Source organism: Polypterus senegalus, chromosome 11 (genome assembly GCF_016835505.1).
Source record: "Polypterus senegalus isolate Bchr_013 chromosome 11, ASM1683550v1, whole genome shotgun sequence".
Taxonomy (NCBI): domain Eukaryota; kingdom Metazoa; phylum Chordata; class Cladistia; order Polypteriformes; family Polypteridae; genus Polypterus; species Polypterus senegalus.
The window spans coordinates 103598743-103613116 of record NC_053164.1 but is presented as its reverse complement, the minus strand read 5'-3'; the positions used below and the strand labels follow the sequence as shown (position 1 = coordinate 103613116).

Sequence of the window (14374 nt, the reverse complement as noted above, 5' to 3'; positions counted from 1 at the left end):
TGTACTATTATCATTCTTAAGTCCCAGCATAAGCACACATCTCTCAATCTAGTACTGCTGATTTTCTCCCATATCCCAAAGTTACATGCATTAGGTTGATTAGGTGTCTATAAGCTCACCCAGTATGAGTGTCAATGTTTTCTCTTGACAATAAATGGACATGTCAAAGTTCAGTGTAAGATGCAAACAATAAACTACATTGCCAGGAGGAGATGTTACACTATTCAGTTCTGTAAATGGATAAAACGAGGGATAACAGAGGTGGCCGACTAGGGGATCAGTAAAGCAAATGCTGACAGCTAGATGCAGTCTTAAAGTGTGTTCACATCTCACGTTAAACATGTGAAAGAAGCTTGCAAACATTATTATTTTTCTAGCATTCAACAGGCGTTCTAAGAATGTTTTTAGATTTGAATGGATATCCCAGATTACATAGTGAACAGTTCCTGAATGGCGTTACTTTATTAATGGTGTGAATTTATGGCAAATTTCTTTTCTGATTACGGATGAAAAGATAAAACTGCAATTATGTAATAGTGTTTACATTGTCTTGTCACCCTAGGTAAGTAAAATAAACATTAAATTGGATAATATACTTCCTTCATTTTTCCAAAATGTATGCTTTTAGGAGAACTGTACGTAATCTGAGACTGTATTAAAATTTACAATAAGCCAACTCATGTATATGAATATTAGAACTTGTTGTTGTTTCAAAAGGTCAAACAGCACATTATTCTCGAAACCTTCATTTTTCCAAAATGTTTGAATTTGTCACTTGCGCAAGAACATTAAAATTGTAATACATTTAAACTTACATTGAACTAACCCATGCATATTAATATCAGAATTAACTTGTTGTTTCAAAAAGTCAAATGGCACATTATTCTTGAAACCTGGAAAATGTACAGCAAACAAGCAACAACTTGAATAGTCTCCATGGTTACTTTGAACTTTACAAAGTCATCCTTTCAAATGTGTGCATACAAGCAGTTGCTGACAAATAGCCAACTAAATAAACTTGATTGCTCCAGTTCAGTCTGGTACATTCTCTCAGATAGAAATGTTTCTTTGCAAACTAAGATTTGCTGGAGTGAAGGTTTAGGAGGGTTCCTGGGTGATCTCTTCAGTGGTTTACTATCAGATAGCATGCGTGATCCAAAGGCAACCATCACTGGTGAGTGGAGATCATGAATGGTGCATTTTTTCATAGTTGGAGGATTCCAGTTCTTTCAATAATTGATCAAAAGTAAGTTGATAAGAAGGGGTGTTTGTTTAGGTAAAACTATTAAATATATCCGAAGAAAAAGAAAGAAACAAACAACAGTGGTAGAGATGTTTTAAAAATCATAAGTTTTTTTTTTTACTTACTATTAAATGTTTGGGAATGATGTACTGTATCTATCTTTTTTACAGACTGATTTGAAGGGTAGAAGTGGGAAGGGCAACCTACATTTTTACCCTTTCACCCTCAGACCAGAAGTACCTGACCCAGAAGAGAAGCAGCCACCTCGCCTCAAGTCCTGTCTCTTTGCCACAACTCTTAAAAGATTCTCTACCACACTAAATTACCATCATTTTGAAGATCAAAAGAGAGGCAAATGCATCAGAGTTTACCAGCACTCTGAATTTCTTAGCATTAATATTGATCAACTCAACAGCTATTAAATGGTGTTACCTCTTGGTACCACAGCTCTTCTTAATGTTATTGCCAATGCATTTATATTGAAAAATGTATTTTATCAGAAAGAACTGATAAAAATGTATTTATTATGCATGGGCAATATACATGTTATTTATGACAGTGAAAATAATCTCAGAACTGGGGGATTTAATTACCTGTCTACTGTAGAAATATATACTTTTTGCAATGGAAAAACCTCACAAAACTCTATTCATTGTGTACCTCGGCAAGCTTAGCTCTTTCTTAATGTACCTTCATTTTGACATACTATATGATCTGCCAAAGTCATATTCATCAAAATGGCGTCCATTAGTCCATTTCCACTTCAGTGTGGGAACAGCCATGTATAATTTATAATGCCAATAGAATTTAAACTTGGCGAAATCAACCATCGATGGAAGTGCCTGGTACCCATGTACAGTATGCCACTGAAAGTCTAAAGCCCCAAAAATGTATCTATTGCAATTTTATCAGCTAAACTAATATTCTCCTATATATATGAAATAAAAAAAATACTTTCTTGAACTATATGTTTTCCAATAATGTAAAATGAATAAAACATTCTTCCCAAAGTAGTTCATGTAAGTGTAGCCTAATTTGACTTTCATTTCAAAGGATATACTCAAGTCCTCTCATTACAACTCACTCACTTGGCCATCTTACATTCATTGAATGACCAGATGGATACCGATTTTCCTCAATCTGCTACTATTGTGCATTGTAAACTAAACCTTTCTCAAGGACAGGAGAGTTTTCAAGATTTTAATTTAGATCAATACATTGGATCTGTTCCAGCAATGTGCAATTCCTAATGAAAATACTTGACATTTTATTTTACCTTTATCAACCTCTTCCTTTCTGTTTTAAAATTAAGACTCTATTAGATAATGTAATAAAATTACCTCTCAAAAACCTTAAAAAATGCTATCCTTGCCATTTTCAAAAAACCTTTTTATGACTTTCATATTAAACGTCAATTGTACACCAGTAATAAACTGCAAACTTTGCTGTGAATTGCAATAAAATGAAATTTGTCATATACTGGAGAAAGTAGCTGCACCTCAAGTAGTGCTGCACCTCTTTAGGACTCCAAGCAAATTCAAAGCTGGGTTTCAAATGCAGGAATCTAATGCTACGTGACAGCAGGTCCAACTACACTACCATGCCGTCTAATATAAGAAGTTAACCCCTTCTTATTAATAGAATATAACAAAATAAAGCCTATCAAGTCTTCTTCTTAAAAAATATGTAACCGTATTTTTCCATCTTTGTAACATTATAATATGTAATGCAATAATTACTAAAGTTCATTCCATTTCTTATTTCTTTACTTGCTGTACAGAATTTAGGCTTAGTTTCTATGCCAACACTTAGGAATTGCTGGGTTCCATGAGAACATGTCCATCAGCTAAAACTCCTTGTTAAAAGGGAGTACATTTTTACCTTGTTAAAATTCATTTCTTGGGTCCTGGCATTTTCTCATAAAATATTCAGCCTCAGCAACTATTCCATATACAGTCTGGTCCAGGACATTTCAAATACTTCACACTCACTTTTGGATTCATATTCTAAGATTACAATAACACATTTGACTTAAAGGTATTTTAATGGTATCAGTAACAACAAGCCTATTAAAAATTTCTAAAATCCTCCCAGCTCAAACATTCATATTGCACCACTTTGGTGCCACTGCAGACGTTTCACTTATACCATACGCAATGCTTCATTCACATTATTTAAAAGCAAGTGCTAGGGAACAATAAACCCTTGTTACTGTTTATTTTCCAAATCTGGAATAATGCATTTCATATTTTTTTTATATTTGAACCATTTGCATCTAAGTTTGAATCTATTTAGTATACTTCAATAGTTACCATTTACAATGACAAAAATATGGTATATATTTTTAGTTGTTATAAGTACAGACCAAATAGCTGAAGTAACCCTCAGGTTCAAACACAGTTCCAAAAATGAATAAAACATTTAGTACTTCCCTAATAGTAAATCTGAGAGACACTAGAAGGTTTACTTTCTATAGTATAGGTCACTTAAGCATGTTTTAATTTATTTTTTCCTGAGAGGCATTTTAAGAATTTTTCTAAAAGAGAACCTTACTAAATATTAGCTAAAAACAAAAGTCTGTCAAGTCAAAACCTTCTGCATTGTTAACCTTGGAGCACTCTTCATAGGAGCTAATTTAGAACAGATGTTGCTTTGAAAGGTTGTTATCAGCCTCACAAGTGAAATATCTACACTAAGGCGATGAATGGCTTGCCAACAGTTTTTATGCTGAGTGATCGTTAAGCAAAGGCACACATGGTAGACGTTAATGTCTGTCAGCCTCCCCTTTAGTCATATAACAGGCAACTTTTTTGTGAGAGAGGATCAATAATTTAACCCTTCATGAACCATAAAATACTTCCTATTAAAAGGAATTTTAGAAGAATTGTTTGATGTTCAATCTGTTTTCTTAATCTGCTTTTTCTAGCAGAAGATCACAGAGAACAAGAGAATTCCCCAGCAGCAAAGGATAAGTGGTAGGAATCAAACAGCCATGTGCACCACCCAAGCCATTTGTATCACTCACAATGGCTTTAAAAATATGTCAACTGTGTGTAAAACAACCTAATCATGCAGATATAATGTACATACCTGCAGTTTTACACTGGGTCAGTTTTGAGTTAAAACAACATGTCTTCAGTATACGGGATTAAATAAGAACTAACCCAGGGACAACAATGATTATCTTCTATACAAATCTAACAAAGGACATTAACCATTCACTAAAATAATCTGTCTATCTTTGAAAGATCTGAGTGGTTAGTTTAATTAAAATGTATGTTTGCCTCTTATTGTTTAAAGCAGGTTGTATAGAAAGCATCAGTCAATACTGCTCTCAAGAGCTGAAATTGTCTGTATGCCATCCATCACATTTAAAACAGACACAACACCTACATAATTTTCTTTTGTGCATTTGTGAAACTTATATAAAGAATATAAAAATTATATAAAGAACAATACGCAAGTGTTCTCTAACTAAGAAAGAGCAGAATATATGTGCTGCCAAATTATTAGCTTTATTTTCTCTCATAGATTGTTACTTTGATATGCCTCTGATCACCATCCATCTAGCCATCCACCTATTTATTTTTGAATTGTCCTGTTTTGACCAACATCTCTTTAGGTCATTCTTTGATATATTCTTGTGTTCAGTATTATTAATGTCTTAAGTGGCTGATGACTTATCTGCACATCTGTATTTGTGTATCTAATAAAGAGGTATCCTGAAGTTGACAAAGCTGAGAGAGAGCAAAGTTGGAAAATGCGTTTTTGTGAGCTTATGCATGCATCTCATATCTCAGCAGCAACTAAACATTATGTAATTCCTCTGACAAATCATTATTTTTCAGCCCAACTTTACTACTAGTCTTGTATCTGTTTTTTTCTTGTGAAAAGGTAGTGAAATGAGTGCTGTATCATGGTATATTTCAAAATGAGTGCTGTATCATGGTATATTTCAGTAGGTGCTGTCTTTGTCTTTTGTCTCAAAGCCAAAGGCTAGTTTATGCCTTCAAATTAAACTTTTAAGGTGTAGTCCTATTATAAAATATCTTTTAGTGTTTAATTTTTAAGATATGCTTCTGTAGAAAAGCATTGTTTTAGAGCTGTTAGTATTTCTAGCTGGCAGGATCTGGTACCCTGGGCTCAACAGGAGCTTTAAGAAATTTCAAGTAAAAGAACATTTTTATTTTTTGAAGTTTTTATGTACAATTTTTTTCAGTGCAACTGTCATGATCTAATTTGTGTAGTGACTCAGGATGATACAGTAAGAATTGTTAATTAGTTGATAACCTAATTTTTTGATATCAAATAACAACAGCAAAGATGTAAAGCCAGGAAGTTGTTCTGTAAAGGATTCGCCCGCATTTATGAGTAAACTCAGATGCAAATTGGCTGCCAGATCCAACCTTTTTAACCTTTTAATATCAATGTGTCAGGTATTGCACCTCAGTGAATGTGTTCCCATCTGTCTTGACAATGGGACTCGTAAAATGTTAGCACCACAGAAAAAAAAAAAGACGGCATTGCAGCACAACACTAAAATATTTCAACTTTCTCAAGATGCCTTGTAGACAAATATAATTGTTATTTTCAAAATCTTTATGCTCCAAAATGTCTAAATAACTGTTCAGGGGGACCAACAAAAACATAAGAATTGCTGATCACAACAATCTGGGCCATGTCGCTGACTGTCACCTGTCCCCCAGTTTCTTTTCCTACATTTAATACATTTTTCTCCATTGAGTTTGAAGCCTAAAAGTTCAGGAGCCTCAAGTCAACGATTGGCCCCATGTGTTGCTACAACTAGTTTCATAGTCACCTGATGGTGCTTTATAAACTAGCTATATCATACCTTTTTGGTTTGGCTACCTTTCTGTCTTTAAAAAGTCAATTAAAAAAACATTTTGCTATCAGGTTATTTTCGAGATTTAAGAGCTGGCTTACTGTTGCATAATTTGGTTTTGTGCATTGCAAACAAAAGTATTTACAGTATATTGCTCTTGGTGATTTTCAGGCTTTTGACCTTTACCTATCTTCTTAGGAAATGATTTTGGATTAGACGTTATTTGAGTTTTTTGTTGTTGTTAATTATTACCTCTTGTTATTTCTGTTACTCGAGATCATTTACTTCACTAGTATCTATATCCGTTTAGTATTTATATTCAGTTTTCTTCCATGTTTTTATTTATCATCAGCTCCTGCTCTGTTGTTACTGCTTATTCAATTATTGCTACATAAATATAATTACATAACAGTTGTTTCTTGCTTTGAGGAGGTATTTGAATGTCTTTGGCATTCCCCTTTGCGAAATCCTTACAGCAGCAAAGCAATCTCTCACTGAGATGGTACAATTGTTTTTCTATAAGACATCCATGTTTCCCTGTGAAGCAAATGCCCAGTCATTTTGAGCTTGGGCTGGTGAAATTTACAGGGGCTATTTTTTTAGTTCCAATCTCTTGCCTAACTATAATATGTCTGCCTGTTGGGCTAATTATCTGTAAAACCTTCAACCAACAAGCAGTTAGCTGCCTTATCTTTGTCTGTCTGCGCAGCTCTGCCTTGTTTCTATGCTACAGACAAGCTTTTATAAAAGTCAACTGTTAACCACAGTGGGCAGCACGTGTTTTTCTATGTAGCGTACAGCCCTCAGCTTCAAAAGAACAATCTTAAATATCTAGCACTGACCCTGCATCCCTTGAGTAAGAGCTAGGTTGTTATCCTTTAAAATAATATTGTGTGAATAGATCATTTTGACCCAGCATTTTTTGACATTGAATTTAGATTCTTGATTAATGTTTTCATATTTCAGAAAGGCTTACTACTAACTAGCTGTACTGTACTTTGTTTTTTTATGATTTTTACCCATCTGGCACTAAACTTTCAATATAAATGATCCAACGTGCATTAAAAAAATTTTATGTTTTTGTTTTGAACTGCTGGATTGTGACAGCAGGATTTTGGAAGAAAAAGGTTTTTCAGTCTTTTCAGTTTACTTGTTTAAATTTTTTACAGATGATAATATTCTATTTGTGTTGATTGCCTAAATTGAGAATGACAGCTGTGTTAGATTGTCCTAACTAAACTGACATTCAATACTTGTGCTTTCTCATCACTTACTGTATGAAAAACATCTGTCTGTAACCACATTTGAAAACACCATTAATGACCTGGATGACCAGTTGTGAAAATTACTGTATCTCCAATGTGCTAATGAAACCCACTAAAACCCACATGAGCAACAAATAATGGGCTTGCAATATAAAGTGGATAATCAGAACAAGTTGGATCATAGTGTCCTCAGCATCCCAGTAATGATGCTACAGCACAGCGAAAATCCTCCTGCAATATTATTCATCATACAAACAACAAAGTGAGTGTCTGGTCCTGGACAATATCATGTCTCCACCATAGTGCAGTTTAACTGTATCTACAGAGAAATTGTTTGATAGCTATTCAGTGGTAGGCTAAGCTACAGATTATTGAGATTTTATGCCTATGTTTCTTTTTCTTTTACAAACTTCATTGCACTGACCTGTATATTTAGTACTGTGTGTCGTGTTTTCTGTATGCATGAATACATGCACTTTCAGGTGCCACCTTACACATATTTGATAGACACAACCTCTGCTTGGCTTTGGGCTTGCTAAGCTAACCTGCATACCGGAGACAGTGCACTGCTAGGATAAAGTAGTGTGCTCAAGTCTGTTGCACATGTACTGTTAAGACATATTTGTTTATTTAAACTGTAATCACTCAGCTCCACCCCTCCCCAAACTCAATGAAACTCAGTGCCCCCCTTCTAAGTCTGTTCTGGTGCTGACCCTGATCAAAACAGAATATGCAGAGTAACTCTGCAGAACTAAGCTAGGGAAGGAGAGTGTACACTATAATGCAGTCTGGCAGCATAAGTCACAAGAGTACAACCTAGTATATGTTGTTAATTTATTTTACAGGGCACACTTACTCTTTTTCATTCCAGAGTTGCCAATCAACATGAAACATATAAGAAGACAACCAGAGTACAAACTCTACACAGGTAGCAACTGGGGTGAAATTCGTACTCAGCCCCCTGGAGTTGTGACACAGTAGCCTTAAACAGTGAACCACCAGACCATCTACTCATCAATTTAAAAGGTGGCCACAAGTCAAAGTTTTCATCTCACAATCCCTTTAAAGGAGGTCCACATCAGAAATACCCTTTGACTCTTGATACGTTACTGCTGAAGAGATTTTACTGTTACAACCTTGAAGTTATTGCATCAACAAAAGCATTTGGAAAGCTGACCTTGAGCAGAGCAGAAGCAGGCAACAGAACATTTTAAAATAAATTTTTTAACTAAAAAAAGAAGATTTTCATCAAGTGAAAGAGTCACAGGCATTCTTGAAGTATTGTACATTGAAATTTGGATTTATTTTTCTACATATTAGGAGGTTTTTCAAAGCACAAAAAAACACTTCATATGCAGAGAACCTGTCCCAGAATGAAACAGTACTCTGTCAAGCAAGAGTTCTACGAGTGATCCATACAACCCAGAAAATCATGAAATGCCATTAAAGAGCTATTACTTTTAAGAGTGTATGTGCTAAAACACAATAAAGACCCTAGCTTGTATATGTAGCCTTTAATCTTTAGAGTATGCATCATGTCACCATCCCACTTTGCATGTATCCTCTTTAGTTACTGAACAGACTATATTTGTCACAGACCCTTGGTAAACAGAAGGCAGAAATGGTACATAATCTATACATAAATAAACATACTGTACAAATAATGCTTTTGCTTTTTATATAAAAAATACTGTAAAGGGTTACGAGAGCAGTTTACTATTCATTATTAAATCAGTAGGATTACAAATGTAAAAGTCACCCTTGTGTGATTTTTTTGAAGGTTTGTAAAGAAAGAGTCACGGGCATTCTTTATGTATTGTAATGTAAGGAGAGTTTCAATTATGAGAAGAAATTACTATAAATAAAGGCTTAAATAAAACTAATATGACAATTTTATATGTGTTTCCTGGACACTCACCTGATTTTCCGACTCCAGCTGTGCCAAAGATGGCAAGTTTCACCTCTGGACTTTTTGCCATCGGACAAAAGGGATGCAAATCTCAAAGGATGTAATAAAGCCGAATTATTGGCTTTCACTGGAATCTTCTATCAGCACCCTCAACATTGCAAGACAATTTCTACATAAGTATTCATCAGTCTGTAAATAAAAACAAATTTGGGAAAATTCAATTATAATAGCATTTTAGAAAAACGTCCCTAATTAAAGTTAACAACAAACTATGCAAGCTTAATATCTCAAAGAGCTAAGATGATTTTCTGAATTAAATTTTCTAACTAAGCACAATTGTACCTAAATGCAATACATGTATAAACTCAAAAGCAAAAGATCCTACGAAGTAATATTAAGTTGAATTTAAAAAATGTACATTAGTACAAGAATATATCTATTTAACAAAAATGCTTTTGAATAGAAAATAATAGTGACTATAATGAAGCAAGTACCAGGCCAAGGTTAATGTTTAAGAACTGCAAGGAAAGACAGTTAGTGGGAATAAAGTGCAAGCAAAGTTAAAACTTTATTGATGCTGCTGGGAAGAGTCCCAGATCCACTCGGCCATGTATAAGAATGTGCAAGTTCTGAAAACAGTATCAGTATCAGAATGTAGTGGTGTTACATTATAATGTGACAGTTTTACATCTAAAGAGTTAAATTATGCCTTTGCATACCAGGTTAGTAAATACCTCTTTATTATACAATAATTATGAAAAATATATTTTTTTAATATTTTCCTATCTAAAATGTTGCAGGTTAACAGAACAACCATTTTCCACACATTTTGAACAGTATTCTTTTATTATATACTTATTAATCATATTAGAATTTTCACCCACACACAATTAAATCAGATTAGCTAATGTTTAAAAAAAGAATGGCGTAAGCGCTCCAGTGTGAATTTGGCCTTCAGAAAGACAGACAATACTAATTTCATGAATACTGCATTTTATTTTGCTTCCTTAACAGTGTGGCATACTTTTAGCGGTGAGTGACAAAACATCCACTTTTATTGCATTGTTCCATCTACATATTGTGTCTTTTTTTAAACATTAGTCCTTGTCCAAATATTTGAGTACAGGCTGCACCCTGTAACCTATTCAAGATTCCAGTCTCACTCACTAAAATAAAACAAACATTCTGGTGGGGCAATTTTCCCACAAGAGTAGAGGTTTTTGTTTCCCATGAGTCTGAAAATACCTAACAATTACACAGTGTGGATCACAAGACACCTTCCATAATTGACTAGCTTCCTTCCTGACTATTTATTATCAATTATTTCATTAGAAAATAATTAATTAAAATGTAAGCCAAAAAACAAGTGAACATTCCCAGCTGCATTTACCAACCTGGAGCATTGATGGATTAAACTGAACCACCACCATATCCCCTGGCAGCCACAAAGGAATTCCAATAATGAATCATACTGTAAAACAGTGTTATGTGTATTTGTTTAAACAGTATCTCATTAGGAACTCTGTAGCTAGACAGTGAAGTTATATTTTGGCTTTTCTTAAGTATAAGAAAAGAAATCTGAGATGTCCGGACGATACGGTCATCATGTTTTGAAGTTAAAATGTGAAAATGGGTACAATTGAAATGCAAGTTATTTACAAAACATTAACTAATGTTTTCCTTATTATTTAACCCTTGAAATAAAAGGACTAACCCAAATAAATCAGTAAAATATCGTCATTGTTTTCGATAAACCTAAATGCCTAAACAATCTAACCTGCAGATTAGCAGTGATTATTTATTAGATCTAGAGTTCAGTTCAGCTAAGTCTTCTATGATATCAAATAATGATGGGGAAGACTGTCAGCACACACAAATGAATGGTATACCCACAGTTACATTTGGTATTCAGAGCTGTGAGGCATGACAAGAAAATTCAGGAAATTGTTCATGAATAGCTTGACATGCTGGTTTTTATCCCATCAACACAGTATGTCCCCAGAGGCGCTGAGGAAACAACACTCGCTCTGAAGCAAACAACAGTATGTAGGAAATCAGCAGGCCGATAACAGGGCAATGGCTTGTTTCTCCCTGTTAATGAGGAAGAAGGCAATGCCTCAGGGAGTAAGTTCACCTGTGTTGCATTCAGAATTCTTGAAATTATTGGGATAAATATGAAGTTGTATTCTACTAAAGCTCTAAAATTACCAAGAGAACTATAAAATACAGTACAATACTTTGGATTACGCTAAACCATATACACTAAGGAAAAACATACTATAACAACTGAAAAAAGTACAAGTAAATTTTCATGGTTTTTACTAGAAATAAAGACAGAGGGTTTCGAGGTAGTCATGATGCCACAGACTAATTAACACATGCAAGTAAATACTTCAGTGTACTCTGTAAATGTGACAATAATAACTCTTGTCACACACATACGATTGGGAGACAACTTCAGAGTTTATTAAATGGCAATTCCACCTCAAGATAAGGGTTGTTACTGTCTAATCGAATTCCTTTCCTCTTCTTCTACCTGCAGATCCAAAGATTGACGACACTATGAGATCTGATGTCACATTTAGTTTCTGGTCACCTGGACCCACCTCTTCTTCCTCTTCTGCCTGACAACTGACTCCACCAACATCTTTGGTCAGTCTCTGTTTGGACTAATGTCTAGAAAAATGTTAACTTGACAGACCGTTCTTTGCATTTTTTCCCCAATTAGAATTAAAAATTAAAAACCTTTTAGACCTATAATAAAGTCTAGAATGTTCTTCAACACTCATACAAATATGGTTACACAGCAAGACTGAAAACACTGTTATAATTTTTATTTTCTGTTTTTCATTTCAGTGCTTTAAAATCAGAAAACATTTTGTGATTGACTTGATGGTGCCATTAACTTCAGTCAACAGCGGTATCACCCATAATTAATCATTCTACACACACAAGGAATAAAATATATCTAGCTGATCAATGTATATGAAGTAAGTGGTGTTTTATTATTGACACTGCATGAAATTTAGAATAATTCTTCAATCTAGGCATTCATCTTCAAAACTACAGTATTTAATCTATTTCATTGACATGGTCTAATTTTAAATAAATTTACTTTAAATCTATTTTGCTCCATGTTTTAACTGGTTTTGATTCAGCCATGATTTTGATTTCATCCATTTAAATGGCCATGAACATTGCCTGGGGCCTATCCCTTTACTTCTCCTTATCTGTAATGTCGTAGTGGGGAAAAGAAAATTAATAATGACGTTAGCCATCCCAACAATGGAATCTTTCCTGACTTTGGTCAGGTAAATAATATCACTGCCCAAAATACAGCTCAGAGAGACAATGGAGGAGCTTTTCCCACAGTCCATCTGCATCTTGAATAAAGAAAGTGTCTAGAAATAAATGATGCCCTATTGCTAACTCTATTACATTAAGTTATTTAACTTATTAAGTCACGTATTTAGTTATTATTTAGCCAATATTTACGATTCTGTTTATTATTTTACTATTCTTATTATCCTTTAATGTTCTTCTTAAAGGCACAGTCTTTATAGTTAAGCAGTGAAACACTACACTACACATTGTACTGCATGTAAAATTTGTATGTGACAAATAAAAATTGATCTTTATATGCCATTATATTCAACCAAGTAAATGTTCTTATTCTTAGCAAGACAACCTAGTTAAGTCAGCAGGTGGCAGAGAATAACAAATGGAGAGATATTACTTGGGTTGTGTTCAAGCATTGAGCCTTACTGTTTCTAAAACTGCATTGTTTTGTGTTTTTGTTTCTAGAGTTTTATTTCTTGGAGATTCTAGACTAACAAGCCTGTTGCCAAGGGAACTGTATCGATTTAGTCTTGAACACAGAAGGCTGCACAGAGAGCCTAAACTTGGTCTTCTTGATCCTCAGCAACATTGGTAGTCATTTTCAAAACATTCTTTTATTTAAAAAGTGAATGGTATACTTGAAAATGTTAGCTGAAATAAGGTGAATTGCATTCAAGATGGAAACCAGGAAAGGGTTGTGGAAATCTTGAACAATCATCTACGTCATGTTGTTAAAAAGGAGACTTAAGTGGCCTCAAAAGCACTCAGATGCAGGAACAACCTAGCAATTAGATATCCAATGTAGCTTTAAAGGCTGAATAATATTTTAGTAATATCTAAGGTCTGTTTTCTTAACGTGTGAGGTTTAAATTCAGATGTTTGCAATTAATTAGCTGACACTGCTTCATATCTTACAAGGATAACATAACAGCTTTTATACTGAGTTATCTTTTCTTGTAAACCTTACTCCCTAAAGATGAATAGATGCTTTCTACCCATCAAACCATTCTGTGGAACAGACAGAATGAAAGGGAACTAGAAGAATTCAAAACCTATCCAAGCTCATTACCAAGAATTCTAACCAATCTTTCATCAAACCAAAAAACAAGTGGAAGTTCACATCAAATTTGTCTTTAAACAGAATAAGTTACCAAGAAAGAAAACCAAAAGCACATGAAAGATTCACCATAGCTATCATAATCTCAGATGATCTGGAATGTCCAAGGTTACATTTTATGCCATTGTGATGATGACGCTACAGAACACACAAATTATGCAGATTTCATAGTAACCCTGTTGCAACCACACCAAAAAATGGTGCCGCCAGTGAAAACTAACGTGACATTGGGAAATGAAGTAAGAAATTTAAAGCTAATTAAAAACAACTGCGTGTCACTGTACTGGTCAGAACATCACAAAACACACTCTGTAACCATTTGGTGAACATTCTTCATGAACTGTGTGCACAGTTATGGAAGTACAGGACTTCAAAAATCATCCATCCATCCATTTTCTAACCCGCTGAATCCGAATACAGGGTCACGGGGGTCTACTGGAGCCAATCCCAGCCAACACAGGGCACAATGCATTTTGAGAAAACTTCTTTTCTCTACTAAGAACCCTGTATTTCAACGTAGAAACTGGAATTTCTTTATAGAATCTAGAAAGATGACAGAAAGTTCTCCAACACATTAACTCAATTTAGTGTTACCAATTAATCTAACCTGAACATCTTTAGGTTTGTGGGAGGTCCACTCAGACATATGGGGATCTAC

At 34.4% G+C, this 14374-nt stretch overlaps 1 protein-coding gene across 1 annotated transcript in view; it reads right to left on the bottom strand.

The window, feature by feature from the left end:
- rerg (RAS-like, estrogen-regulated, growth inhibitor) overlaps positions 1-14374 on the bottom strand; it is a 279191-nt gene that overhangs the window by 216742 nt on the left and 48075 nt on the right. The window contains exon 2 of the mRNA XM_039769411.1: positions 9270-9449. Coding sequence (XP_039625345.1) covers positions 9270-9330 — 61 coding nt within the window. The 5' untranslated portion in view covers positions 9331-9449. The remainder of the gene's footprint in view (positions 1-9269; positions 9450-14374) is intronic.